This window comes from Diceros bicornis, chromosome 4, assembly GCF_020826845.1.
Source record: "Diceros bicornis minor isolate mBicDic1 chromosome 4, mDicBic1.mat.cur, whole genome shotgun sequence".
In the NCBI taxonomy this organism is placed as follows: domain Eukaryota; kingdom Metazoa; phylum Chordata; class Mammalia; order Perissodactyla; family Rhinocerotidae; genus Diceros; species Diceros bicornis.
The window spans coordinates 64,079,954-64,094,404 of record NC_080743.1 but is presented as its reverse complement, the minus strand read 5'-3'; the positions used below and the strand labels follow the sequence as shown (position 1 = coordinate 64,094,404).

Below are 14,451 nucleotides of genomic sequence, written 5' to 3'. Positions count from 1 at the left end.
GATCTTTCATAGTTTGACATATAGCCTATCATACTCTGGGTATTTTTATAATCTCAAAAAAATTTGATCCTATCTTTCATTTTCTACCCACAGAGAGTTGCAAAATTTGGTGGTAAGCCTGCATTAATGCATCAAGAGTTTCCCTGACTTGAATTTTGTTTTTACCATCATTCTCCTATACCTTCTACTAATCTCATAGGTTACCACCAGGGGAATGGTTAGATGCTGCTCACAGGTGAAAAGCTGGTAGAAAATAATAAGAAAGAAGGTAGCTGATTATTATCAGTTTGTCGATGGCAGAAAAGTGGGCTGCATAACACCTATTTGAAGTGATGGGTTGAAAGATCAACCTAAATGTCAGGTAGATATTGAGCTCTAAAACTTCAAAGAGAGCACGGTTGGTGTACAGGATATGTCAAAAATACAGTCAAAACCACCTTTCCCACTTATCATCGCTTTCTCCTTTGGGTAGTGGTAGGAGTAACAGACCCTGACATTCCAGAAGAAGTATTATCAGCTTTAAACATTCTCATTTGCCTTGGGGACCATGAAAATTTTTTCCAATTTTGTTGAAGCTCGCCTTAGAACTGATTCCTTGGTGTCGTGTATTCACACGTTAGGGAGTAACTTGTCATATCCAGCAACTGAATTTCACTGCAGTTATATATGCTTTCTATGGGGCAATGCATATGCTATCCTATATTCACACATGTAGGGATAGCTGAAGACGTTTTTTGAAATTAAATTTATTAATCCCACCTCCCAACTAACTCTGGTTGTCTCAGATCTGGAAATTATCCCATGATTTTCCTTCTTCTCTCTGCGGAGCCTGAGCTGATACCCAAGTCTTACCTTTACTCTCTCCATTTCTACATTATGAACTCATTTTCTGTGAACAGTTGGGTGCCAAGTTTAAACTCTAAGTTTAAACACATGTTTAAACAAGAGTCTGGGAGTCTTCCAATTCCTATTGTTTTTGCCTTCTAAAGGGGAAAATTGTATTGATTTGTGAGAAAGGTTTAAGACTTTAGGATTATTTGGCCTGGATTAAAAAAGAGGCAGAACTTGTCAAATGTCTTTCAATCCATAAAGGGCTGATGTTAAAAAAAATAATAATAATAATCTTTATCTCCAAACCACCATACTTTTCCTACTTAGGGACAGTCCCAGTGTCCCCATTGAAGATGCATTGAAAGTGCGTGTCAAACAAAAGATTTGGGAATCCCTGATGGTAGAAGGGCCGAGAAGAGAAATCTTCATGTTTATGGAGCATTACTTGAAAGAATAAAAGCTTTCCCTCCTGAGAGCAGCTACCTCCAAGAGACAACATGAGAGTGAGTGTGAAGAGGGCAGTTTATCTTTGCCTTTATGTGGGTTCCCTGAGAACTCCTCTGAATCCTTTCTTGGCTATGTTTAAGGGAAACACTCTCACAACCCTGCTTCTGAGAAAGCCCCATTTGAGATTCTCCCTTTGGGAGTCCTGCTCACTATAGTAGCCCATTCCTGAAAGCCTCTCCCAGCAGTCATGCCATTTATATAAATTGCTTAATTTTTGCATATGGAACCCCCATAGGACCTACCACAGCTGTGTAGGACTCTATAAAATTGACACCCATACTAAAAGCAGTGTGTTCCCCTGAGTTCCTATAGTTTGATACTGCAGAAAATTGTGGTGCAATTCACCCAAAGTAATGTTTGCAACAATAAAGAATGTATATTAAAGGCCTACCTATCCCTTGTATTTATTTATTTATTTATTTATTTTTGTGAGGAAGATCGGCCCTGGACTAACATCTGCCAATCCTCCTCTTTTTGCTGAGGAAGACTGGCCCTGGGCTAACATCCATGCCCATCTTCCTCCACTTTATATGGGATGCCGCCGCAGCATGGCTTGCCAAGCAGTGCGTCGGTGCGTACTCAGGATCCAAACCGGTGAAACCCGGGCCGCCGCAATGGAGAGCATGCGCTTTAACCGCTTGCGCCACCGGACTGGCCCCCCTTGTATTTTTTTAAATGTAGTTTACACCATCTTAACAGAGCCAGAAAAAAATTAAATTATTTTTTAATTTCAAAGAGAATGTGTGAGTGATTATCACTAATCACAAATCATAGCTGAAGAGAGTGAGGGTTAAGCCCATACCTTGGGCTTAGTCACCACATAGCCATTACTTTCATAAGTCAGGGACTGCCAATTCAGGAGGTTGCCGCTGTAACATGAGGCACACATCTCCTTTCGGGAGAGCACGTGATCCCACAAGGACACATCCCATATTTCCCCAACCAAGGATTGTTTTGCATCAAAACGTCCCCCAAAGGAATCCTGCTCTTGTCCTAGGATAATCTTTGCCTCTGCCTCCACAGAGTACCCCTTTCTCACACCCTTCCTCCCCACGGGCTTCCCATCCACCCAGAGTTCAGCAATCCCCGAGTCAGACTCCCAGCTGGCACAGACATGGATTGGGGCAAAAGAAGACGGGGGGGCCTTGAAAGTGACCCCAGTGTTCCCAATGTACAGTATGTACTCTCCTACTTTGTTCACAAAGAGAAGCAGCTCATTGTCCTTGATCTTAGTGCTGTAGGAGAAGAGGCTGTAAGTGCGGGTGAGGTCTGTGAAGGCTTTCAGGCACAGTGTGAAGTTCCTCAGAGGCTTCTTCACCCTGGGGATCAGGGACACATAGGCTGTGGCTGATTCTTCAGGGAAAATAAACACGTTCCCTCTCATGTCTGTGGAGAAAAGACAATGTGACAAAAATGCTGTTCATTCTCTTGTTTAATTCACTCTTGTTATGGACCATAGGCTGCCTCCTGACAGAGTATGTAGCACACTGGAATTTACAAGGCGCCTGTAAGCGCATTATCTCACGGACTGTATAAACAACATGTTAGTGTTAAAGGGTAGGTTTTGGTTCAGCTGTCCTGTTAGAAAGAGCAATTAAAGATGTCCTATATCAGCTCCCACTCCCATCTTCTTTGCAGATTTCATCCAGATAGAACAGCAAACACCAGTCAGAAAATGAAACACAGCTGACTCATTGAGTGTAATAGATAAAGTATGTAGCACCCCATATTCTCCCACCACTGATCATATTCTGAGATGTCCCCAATGGGGCACTTGTGACTGGTGTTAGACATAACTATAATGGCTTTTCTTGAACCATGGCTTGGCTGTGCTAGACCAACACTCATAGTTAGTGCCAGGTCTGAGAAATGGAATAGTGTGTAAACCATACGGCCCTTTATAAGGTCCTCACCTTCCCCTCCACTCCCTTTTTGCAGCTCTTATGTGCCAGTTCAGAACCCCTTTCCCACTTCTTATTTCCCCATGGCTGCAACATCAGGATCATGGAATTACTTACCATTGACTTATTTCCTCTAAAGACCCACGAGAGAGGAGGACTTAATCATTACAAAATCAACTTTTTTTTTCTTGCTTGGGAAAGCAAATTTAACAAATATTATGGTCTGGAAATAAATTAGAGAATAATGGCTAACTGAATCAAGGGAGACATAGCCTAGATGCACTAAAAAGTCCTGAATTGAGTTAGTTTTGCTTTATAGCAGGAAATGGAAAAACAGCATGAATTCTTCTTTCCTTATATATAAGGGTTCCTTAGGAAATGATCATCCTGGACAAAGAATAGGAACAGAGCATTCGGGGAGCTAAGAAGATTACAGACTTCAATATTGAGAGAGAAAGAGAGAGAACTTCAGCCAGTACAACAGGAATTAGAAGGACGGGAAAGTAAACCATGAATTTATACCCTGTGATCTAATTATCTCCCTGTGTGTGATTCATGACTTCGTCAGTATACAAACCTGGAGCAAAACAGCATGATTAGCCAGAGTGGTGTTTTGAATAACTTATTGCTGATAGTCATGTGATAGAGAAGTGGGTATCTCAAACTTGAGAAGATGAGGTTGTGTTTAGTGGCAGTAATAGAAAGGAAAAAAACAAAGTGTGCCAGAACGTTTACTGCTAGTAAAAGCTTTTTGTAACATTTACACATCACGAATTACATTTTACTGTTAACTGATCTCACTCAATCTTCATCACAACTCTTTGCAAAATCGATGCCACTTTTATCCCCATTTCATAGATGAAGAAACTGAGGATCAGAGTTCAGCAACTTCACAAAGGCAATTCAATTACTTTGGGAGAAACTGGTTCTCTGACTTAAAGTCCAAGATCCTTCTAAGATTTCATATTTCCTCTCATGTGACCCAGACTAAAGGATTGAGAAAGATCAGAGAGCAAACACCCCAACCCCTGAAATAACCTCTTTTTCTAATAAAAGCTGCAACTTCCTTCTTATTCTCTCAGGTGATAAATAATGGTGTTCCCATGTAGTAAGCAAAGCCAGCTCTCCTTTCTCTAGCCCTGGAGCTTCCCTATGCCAGGCATACACTTACTCATCAGCATCTGTGGTGGTTTTAAAAATACATACAAAAATAATTCTCCTCTCCTTGATTGTAGGCTAATTTGCTGCTAATGAATAGAATACAGTGGAACTGAGGCGTGTGACTTCTAAGATTAGATTATGAAAAGACTGTGACTTTTGTGCTGGGCACTTTCTGTCTCTACCTGGATCACTCACTATTGGAGAAGCTAGCTGCCATGCTGTGGGCTGCTCTATAGAAAGACTCAAGTGGAAAGGAACTAAGAGAAGCCTCAGGCCAATAGCCAATGAGGAACTGAGGTCCTCAACCCAAAAGTCTGTAAAGAACTGAATCCTGATGATAATCATGTGAGTGAGTTTGGAAGCAGACCCTCCCCTAGTCGAGCCTTCAGGTGAGACGACAGTCCTGGTTGATTGACTGCAACCTCGTAAGTTATCTTGAGTCAGAATCATCCAGCTAAGCTACACCCTGATTCCTGCCTCACAGAAAGAATGAGATAACAAATGTTTGTCGTTTTAAGTGGGTAAATTATGAGGTTATTTGTCTTAGAGCAATAGATAACTTATATACCATCCTGCATTCACATCTTCCTCAAAACAGCAGCAGCAACAATGACAACAAAAGTGCTGTCCCCCAGTTCCACTGGGACTTGGAGAAAACTTTTTTCCAAGAAGGTTCAGTAACTACCTGACTGTGTCGCACCCTCTGAGAGAACGATGAGGAGCAGGGTACCCAGAAGAAGCTTCTCCATGGCGCTCTCCTTGGGTCTTCAGTAGTAGTGGGAGGGATAGCAGCAGGTGTAGCAATGGAGAGATGCTCACTGTTTGGCTTCTTATATTGTGCTTTTAGGGGCAAAGCCTTTGTTCCAGCTACAGAAGGCAAAGTTATAAATGGTAAACATTAACTGAACCAGGACATAATCTAGAAACAAATTTGTTTACTTTTTGGTGTATTGTTTCAGTGGTAGGGGCTTTCCCTTCTCTTTTAACTGTTCTATTTCCTGCTGAGCTGTCCTGTTCATGTCCTCCCACCAATTCCTCCTTTTTTGTTCATCACACATTATAAGACTTTACAATCCAAGAACATATGGGTCATATATATTTTCACCCATAGTTTAATCTTTAGCATCCATCACTGTGATTAATTTATCATACGAGCCCTAAAACTACTTATGGAATGAACTAATCTGAGTATGTCCAGGTTGAGGAGAAGAACCAAAGGGAGTTGTCAGGGTTAAGGTTCTCATTTGCAAACAACAAAAGCCACAGTGGTTAGTTGTGGCAGTCTATTTCTACTTAATTATTCTGTGCAACAAACCACCTCAAAAGTCAGTTTTTAAAACAATAAACATTTATTTAGTTCATGAGTCTGTGGGTTGGTGATCCGGGCTTAGTGGTTCTTTTGGTCACAGCTGGATGATTAACAGTAAGTCAGCTATTTGTTGGACAATAATATCATATGAGTCAGAAATGCATTGATGGGAATGAAAGCATTTCAAGATCCCAGTCTTATTTGTATGATTTTAGATTAGTCTACATCAATCTTAATTTCTCTCCCTCTTTTAATTCTAAAACTACATTCAAAGTAACTTATAACATAGAACATCAAGATTTCTCTAAGGACGTTTTAAAATCACTTTTTTCATAGTATATTTTTGCATAATACAAAATAAATAAGCTATTTTCCATAAAATACGTTACTTTAGATCAATACAGTATTACAAATAAAGGTTACATTATAAGTTAATTTTATTAAAGTCTTTAATAATATCCATAATATATATCTAAAAAAACAAATGTGACTTATTCACATTTAATAAGTGTTCCACATTATTGAATTAACTTTAAATTAATTATGAAAGAGCATAATTTATGGAGAGATCAAAAATGATGTTTTCTATATCACATTTCATTCAGGGATAAAATATATGCAATTAAATGAAGATTGAAATTTAACTACTTTTTGCTATATTAGAAATATGCAAAAGTTTTTGATGATTTTGATGTGTCTTTCTGACATTTAGAGCCTAAAAAGAAAACAACTTTTTAAAAAAAAATATTCATACTTAGTTTCCAATTACTTACTTTCCAAAAGTTTAATTAGGTGCTAAGGACATCTTGATGTGCTATAGAATATTTATTAGCTTAGGATCTTTTGGACAATCAATATAGATAAGTTTCAAAAATAGAATGCATCTGTAAATTTAAAATAATGCCATGTATTTATTAATACAAACATGTACTGATGTATAAAAATGCAAAGGAATGATACACACACACTCAGTAGAGTGGTTACCTCTGAGGATAGAGGAAGTAAGGAAGGGGAAAGGATGGGGGTGAGTTTCTGATTGTATCTGTAAATGTTATTACCTTAAAAAAAGAGATAAGAAACTATTATGACAAATATGGCATGGCAAATATATAGTATACATGGTATTTGATACAAAATTTTATAACTTTTCTCTACTTTTTTGTGAATTAAAAATTTTCACCATTATTATTTCTTTTACTTTTATTATTTATTTATTTTTTTTTGTGAGGAGATCAGTCCTGAGCTAACATCTGCCAATCCTCCTCTTTTTGCCGAGGAAGACTGGCCCTGGACTAACATCCGTGCCCATCTTCCTCCACTTTATATGGGACGCCGCCACAGCATGGCTTGACAAGTGGTGCGTAGGTGCGTGCCCGGGATCCCAACCGGCGAATCCTGGGCCACCACAGCAGAGCACACGCACCTAACTGCTTGCGCCACCGGGCCCACCCCTATTTTTTATTTTTAAAGATAATCTTCAGGTGAATTTTCTGAGTGATCATTTTTATGCTCCTCATTAATATGTATATTTCAACATGAATATTCCCTATGATCCATAACTTTAACCAATGATGACTTATGGATATAAGTGAAACAAATGTATGACTAAGAAAAAAAAACATGCAAAATGGCATAACAGTCAAAACCACCAACCCATCTTGTAGTGATAAACTCTCAGAGTGGTTGAGTCATGAGCAGGCGCTTCTAATCTCCACTAACTGCCAGACCTGCTCAGTTGGTTTCCACTGGGAGGTCTTCAGTAGGTTCCATTTTAAAGGAACAAGGTCAAGAAATGGAGAACCTTCCCCCTGGCTTCCATTTCAAAGCCCACAGCTGATGTACATAGTGAACGATATCAGTTTTCTGATGAGAGACCAGTCCTTCATATTTCTACATTGTCCCAAGACCTGGAAACACAGACAATAAATGTTAGTGAGGCTGTACCCTCATGAAGACATTGAGCCTGTTTCCTTGTCTGACATGCTCAGGCTTCCTCAGGAGATACAAGAAATGGGAAGCTACAGGAGATGGGGCAATCACAACACCTGAAAGAAGTGATGAAGGAGAAAACATGCATTTCTCTTCATTTCTACTGATATTTATCATCTAAACTTAACCCCAGTCAGCTAGAAAAAAGACTTCGTCCTTGAAAGAAGGGTGTAAGAAGCCAGGTGGTGAGTGTCTCCCCTTGCTAGGACTGCTGCAGTCTCTGAGTGTCCTCTCAGCTCTCAGTATTCACTTAGGAGGCAGGCACAGTCAGGTAGGTACTAAATCTGGTTGCGTGAAAGCTGTCAACCTAGAAAAACAAGGAGAGACCAGAAGGGTTTTTTATGCAGGGAAAGAGTTGGAGTGGAGACAGGAAGAGGTTGCAGAAAAATGTGAGAAATGATTTTTTGAGCACCAAGGATCTCCAGGGCCAGAGAAAGGAGAGTTGGCTTGGCTCCTAGATGAGAGCACTGTTACCTTTAGTTCAAGAGAATGAGAAATGGTCTGGGGCCTATTTACCAGAAGGAGAGAAGAGGCTGCAGGGGAATCAGCCTTGACTCTCCTCAAGGCCCTGGTTTAGGTTACTCCCATGTGAAAAGCGCTACATCGTGGAAAGAACACCAGCTTTAGTTCAGAGTTCCAGTTCCCCTTCTTCGTGAGACCTTCAGGAAGTTGAACACTTCTTGTGCCTCAGTTTCTTCATTTATAAAATAGGAATTAAAAAAAAGAACAGCTCCCTCATACAGTTGTTGTGAAGATTGAATGAGATTAGTTACGTGATTAGACATTTAAAATGTTATAAAAATATTAGTACCTAAAAAAAATAAAAGCTTTCTCCTGTCTCATAGTAAGTTTTCCAAAACAACCAGGTTTTCTGGTTTCCCTTCAAATGTGAGTTCTGACTAGAGCACAAACTCTATAGAGAAACAATTGCTAACACAGAAGAATAATTAGGATATTCTGAAAATTACCTTCATGATGATCTGGTCTTGGGAGATAGGGAAGAGGAGCTGGTTTCATCTTTATGTGAGGAATGTCCTTAAAAATCTTGTTATGATGATATCATCTTAGGGAAGGGAGAAGCAAAAATCTCACTGGATATGCTTTGTTTGAAAAGTAACATTTTGGTTTAGTAAATTATAGATAAATGTATACTGTCATTCATGCCTGGCCGGAAGAAGGTTTATTCCTTATATTCCTCTACAAAAAAATAAAGCAGATAAGTGTATAATGACTAAACTCTCATCTCTGTCTTAAAAGGAGGTAAGTTCAGAAGACTCAAGTCTCAGCATCTGAGACTGACAGCTTTATGGACATTGAACCAGTGGAGATCTGGCCCTTTTCTTATGAATAGGTGACTGGAGATTGGGAAGAATGTGACACAAAAAGTGATATTTACATCAATCAATTCAAGTTTTCTACTTCTTACCCAAAGAGTATGATAGAGACTCAGGGAAACCAAGTCATATTCCAACAGAAATAATTAACACCACATTTATGTATCATCAGCTACGTTCAACTCTACATGGAAAATTTTCTGACTGATGGTGAACCACCCAGAGACGAGGTATGAGAGAAAAAGGCGTAGGTAGGGTTCCACAATCTCTGTTCATTGTACCCAATAAATGAACCTTTTTTTCTATTTCTCTGGAATTGAGTTGACAGAATGAAACGAGTAAGTTAGGGGAAACAATACCTTGTAAGATCTTTAATTCCTGTATCAGATATAAATAGTACAACATGTATTTGCAAGCCCTATGTAAACTCCAATATGCAATAAGCTCTACGTGGAGAGAGAACATATGGTAAACATAAGTCAATATGAAGTTGGTAGGATAATTTTTATCTTATCTCTTATCTACAGACAATGCTTACTGATTCTAGTGAAATTCTACACACCCACCTCACCTGTGGCTAAAGCCTCTTGTTCTACAGCACCCAGACCAAGGCAAAAAGCTTTTCCTATACCTACATAAAATTGAGAAGCACAGGCTATCTATTGGGCATAGAGAACGCATTGTCAAGCCATTCTAAGACCATCTTGCCTCAATCCATTTGTGCCAACTGGAGTCAACTTCTGGCGTCATAGAACTCCCAGGTAGAAGAAAAGCCCTAGGTGAGAAAGACACGCTCAATTGGACAGAAGGAATGATCACTCTGGGGCAGGAGCAGGATTCCTTTGGGGGCAAATTTGATAGAACCAGTCCTTTGATAAGAAGATTTGGAATTAGTCCTATAGGATTATGTGCTCTTCTCAAAGGAGATGTGTACCACCTGTTGCGATATCCTCCTAAACTGGGAGATTCTGAGGTTTTATTTTTATTCTTATAACTTTTTATTTTGACATAATTTTGGACTTATAAAAAAGTTGTAGAAATCGTACAAAAAATTTCCATATACTTAAAATATTTTTATTGTGATAAAATATACATAATATAAAATTTGCATTAACTATTTTTAAGTGTACATCAGTGGTATTAAGTATATTCACAATGTTGTCTAATCATCACCACTATGCGTTTCCAGAATTTTTTCATCATTCCAAACAGAAACTCTGTACCCATTAAACAATACTCTTCATTTCCCCCTTCCCTCAGCCCTTAGTAACCTCTATTTGCTTTCTATCTCTATAAATTTTCCTAGACTAGTTACCTCAGATAAGTGGAATCATATAATATTTGCCCTTTTGTGTCTGGCTTACTTCACTTAGCACAATGTTTTTAAGGTTTATCCATGTCATAGCATGTATTGGAATTTCATTTCTTTTTTAAGGATGAATAATATTCCATTGTATGTATATACCACATTTTGTTTATCCATTCATCTGTTGATCAACATTTGGATTGTTTCCACCTTTTGGCTATTGTAAATATGCTGTGAACATTTGTGTACAAGGATCTGTTTGTTTGAGGCCCTATTTTCAATTCTTTTGGGAATATACCTAAGAGTAGAATTGCTGGATCATACAGTAATTCTGTTTAACTTTTTGAGAAACCACCAAATTGTTTTCTACAGTTGCCAGACTATTTTACATTCCCACCAGAAATAAACAAATGTTACAATTTCTCCATATCCTCATCAATACTTGTTACTTTCCATTTTTTTAAATACATAATAATCATACAAATGAGTGTGAACTCGTATCTCATTGTGGTTTTGATTTACGTTTCCCTGATGGCTAGCTAGTAATGTTGAATATCTTTTCATGTGCTTATGTTGGCCATTTGTTTATCTTCTTTGGAGAAATATCTGTTCAAATTATTTGCCCATTTTTGAATTGTCTTTTTTTTTAGTTGTAGTTCTTTTTATATTCTGGATATCAATACCCTATCAGATATAGCATTTACAAATATTTTCTGGGCTGTCTTTTCACACTTTTGGTAGTGTCCTTGGATGCACAAAAGTTTTTAATGTTGATGAAGTCCAATTTATCTATTTTCTCTTTTGTTGCCTGTGTTTCTGGTGCACATCCAAGAAATCATTGCCAAATCCAATGTCATAAAGATTTTCTCTATGTCTTTTAAGAGTTTTATAGTTTTAGCTCTTACATTTAGGTCTTTAATTCATTTTGAGTTAACTTTTGCATATGGTGTAAAGTAAGGGTCTAACTTCATTCTTTTGTATGTGGATATAGAGTTTTCCCAACACAATTTGTTGAAAAGACTGTCCTTTCCCCATTGAATGATCTTGGCACCTTTATTGAAAATCAATTAACCATATGTGCAAGGGTTTATTTCTGGGCTCTCCATTCTATTCCAATGATCTGTACGTTGATCCTTATGCCCCATATATTTTTCACTTGGATTTCCCAAATGTTAACATTTTACCATGTTTGGTTTATAGTCCCCATCCATACACATGCATGCACACACATGCATATATGTACCCATATTTTTTACCTACATCTTTTTTTTGTTTTTTAACTGCTGAGAGTCAGTTGCAGACATGGTGCTCCTTTACCCCTAAACACTTTAGTGTGTATTTCTGAAAAGCAAGGATATTCTCTTACGTAATGTATTCTCAGTAGGGGTGATATCACCCTTGAGGGGGTAAAAATTGATTCTATGGGTGAAAAAATCTGAGATATTACAAATGACCTGTGGCCCTCCAAAGTTCAACCCTACCCAACAAAATCTTATTTCTCAGTATTTAATCTCTCTTATTAGGGAGAAATTAATTTAATATAAAAAACACAATTTAATTTTCTCCCTTGGGGGTACAGTAATAAAAAAAAAGTTGAGAAACATTAACCTACTTAATCACATAATTATCAAAATCAGCAAATTAACATTGATACAATAATCTAATCTACAGATTTTGTTTTGTTTTTACATTTTGCCAGTTAGTCTATTAATATCTCTTAAGGCAAAAGAAAATCCCAGATCATCCATTGCATGTCGCTGCCATGTCTCTTTAGTCATTTTTTTATTCAGAACAGTTCTTCAGTCTTTCCTTGTATTTCATGACATTGACATTTTGAAGAGTATAAGCCAATTATTTTGTAAAATGTCCCTGGGCTTAGGTTTATCTGGTGAGTCCTTATGATCAGATTCAGGTCGTGTCTTTTTGTCAAGAACAGCACAGAAGTGACATTGTGTTCTCTGCACACATTATGTTCTTTTCAGTCTTCCCTCTCTCAGAATGAAGCACTATTCTAGGCACTGGGCACACAACAGAGAACAAGATAAGATCTTTGCTTTCATGGTGCTGACCTTCCAGGGAGGAGTTTACAAAGCATTAAGAAAAGATTGCCGGTAGGAGAAAAGACTTAGGGGTAACACCGGAAAAGGGCTAGCCTTGTTCTCTATAGCTGCATTTGTTTGAACAAAGTCTATTGGAAAACAGATTTAATCCCAATGTAAAGAATGCTCTCTCTCACACAGAGTGCTAGAGATGAAGTGGGTTCCTCAGGGAGATGCTGAGTTTCCTGTCACTCAAAGGACAGTGTTGTGTAATGGTCAACATTTGATCTCTGCCATAATGGAGCCTTTTGTTTGGGAATTGACCTAGTCTCTATGCCCTTGGAAAAGTAAAACCTCTATCAGCCTCAATATTCTTATCTGTAAAATGGAGAATACAAATAGTGCATACTTCAAAGAGTTATTATAAAGATTAAATGCAGTAATTCATGAAAAGCTTTTAGCTCAGCGACTAACATTTACTAAGAGCTTAATAATTATTGCTTATCATTATAACTTTTTTAAAAAAGACTATTTACTTAAGTTATTATTTTTCAAGAAGATTGTTCACTAAACAAGGCTTTTAAAAGCAAGGCCAGTATGGAGAAGAGGCTTGCGCTAACATTAATAAGTTGTATTTCAACTACGTCAATTTTCTATTTTTATTTTTAATTAATGGATGTCAAGGTTGCATACACAATAGTTTTCTATATGTACAATAGAGCATCTAGGTGCCCTGAGTTAGGCCAGTTTGGAGGAAGTCTTATTTCTATTATAGTTAAGTTTATGCACCTGGCTGAGCTCTAGATGAATGGGGAAAGGGGTATAGCATTAAGGTTCTGTTTAGGCTCAGAAGTGTATTTACTGAGAAACTAATGAAACTTAAGCTTTTCCTTCATTTGCACAAACCTCTTATAAGAAACCATCTTTTCTCATTCAAATAAATATTAATTTTCCTGTATTCAGAGCCTGAATCTTCTGCTTGTTAGATGCCTGTATAGAGAACTGAGGTCAAGTCCTGACAATTTGTTTTATCTGATGGGAAAAATCCTGGTTTTAGGATCTCATCTCAGACTCTTTTCTTAGAATTTCATGGTGTGACATATAGCAAATAAAACATAATAGCATTAAAAAAATGCCATTTAAAGTAATTTCTTTGTTCAGCCACGTGTCCCTTCTCTCTTGAGGGGAGTGTCTTTTTAATAACAAAATGCCTTTTGAGGCCACTTGTGTCACAATGTTGAGTTCCCACTTTCTCTTCATTCCTGGACAACCCAGGTCATTGTTTGGTAAGGGACAAATGAGCAAAGAGATTTAAAGCTGCTATGCATAAGAAATGACCTGAATTTTGGTGGCCCTCTGGAAACAGAGAATAGAGGAGAAGATGTGGAGAAAGATTGAGCAATATGGCATAGATGATGACCTATAAAGAAATGTGGTACAGGGTCCAGCCAGGTGGCGCAAGCGGTTAAGTGTGCATACTCTGCTTCGGTGGCCTGGGGTTCACAGGTCCGGATCCTGGGTGCACACCAACACACCGCTTGTCAGGCCATGCTGTGGCAGCGTCTCATATAAAGTGGAGGAAATGGGCACGGATGTTAGCTCAGGGCCAATCTTCCTCACCAAAAAAACAAAAAAAAAGAGTCCCTTTTGGGGACGGCCCTGTGGCGTAGCGGTTAAGTGCATACACTCCGCTGCTTGCGGCCCGGGTTCAGATCCCGGGCGTGCACCGAGGCACCGCTTGTCAGGCTATGCTGTGGCAGCGTCCCACATAAAGTGGAAGAAGATGGGCATGGATGTTAGCTCAGGGCCAGTCTTCCTCAGCAAAAGGGGAAGACTGGCATGGATGTTAGCTCAGGGCTGATCTTCCTCACAAAAAAACAAACAAAAAAAAAGAAATGTGGTACAATGAGAGATTGTAATAACTGGAGATTATTGAAGAATTTTGAGAAGAATTATCAGATATTAACATGGAAACAGTTTGGAGTGTGGTGCTATAATTTAACCTTTCTCCATCCCCTCCTGCTCTTAGTTCTGCTATAAAAACAAGCATCAGGCTGACTGCTACTTTGTGGTA

The 14,451-nt window shown here is 38.4% G+C and overlaps 1 protein-coding gene across 1 annotated transcript; it reads right to left on the bottom strand.

Annotated features, from left to right (window-relative positions):
• Nucleotides 1-2,128: 2,128 nt before the first annotated feature.
• LOC131401481 (mucosal pentraxin-like) lies at nt 2,129-5,149 on the bottom strand. Its single transcript, XM_058536844.1, has 2 exons — nt 5,086-5,149; nt 2,129-2,724 (listed from the first exon to the last, which is right to left on the bottom strand). The coding sequence occupies exons 1-2, from the start codon at nt 5,147-5,149 to the stop codon at nt 2,129-2,131; spliced, it is 660 nt and encodes a 219-aa protein (XP_058392827.1).
• Nucleotides 5,150-14,451: the final 9,302 nt, after the last annotated feature.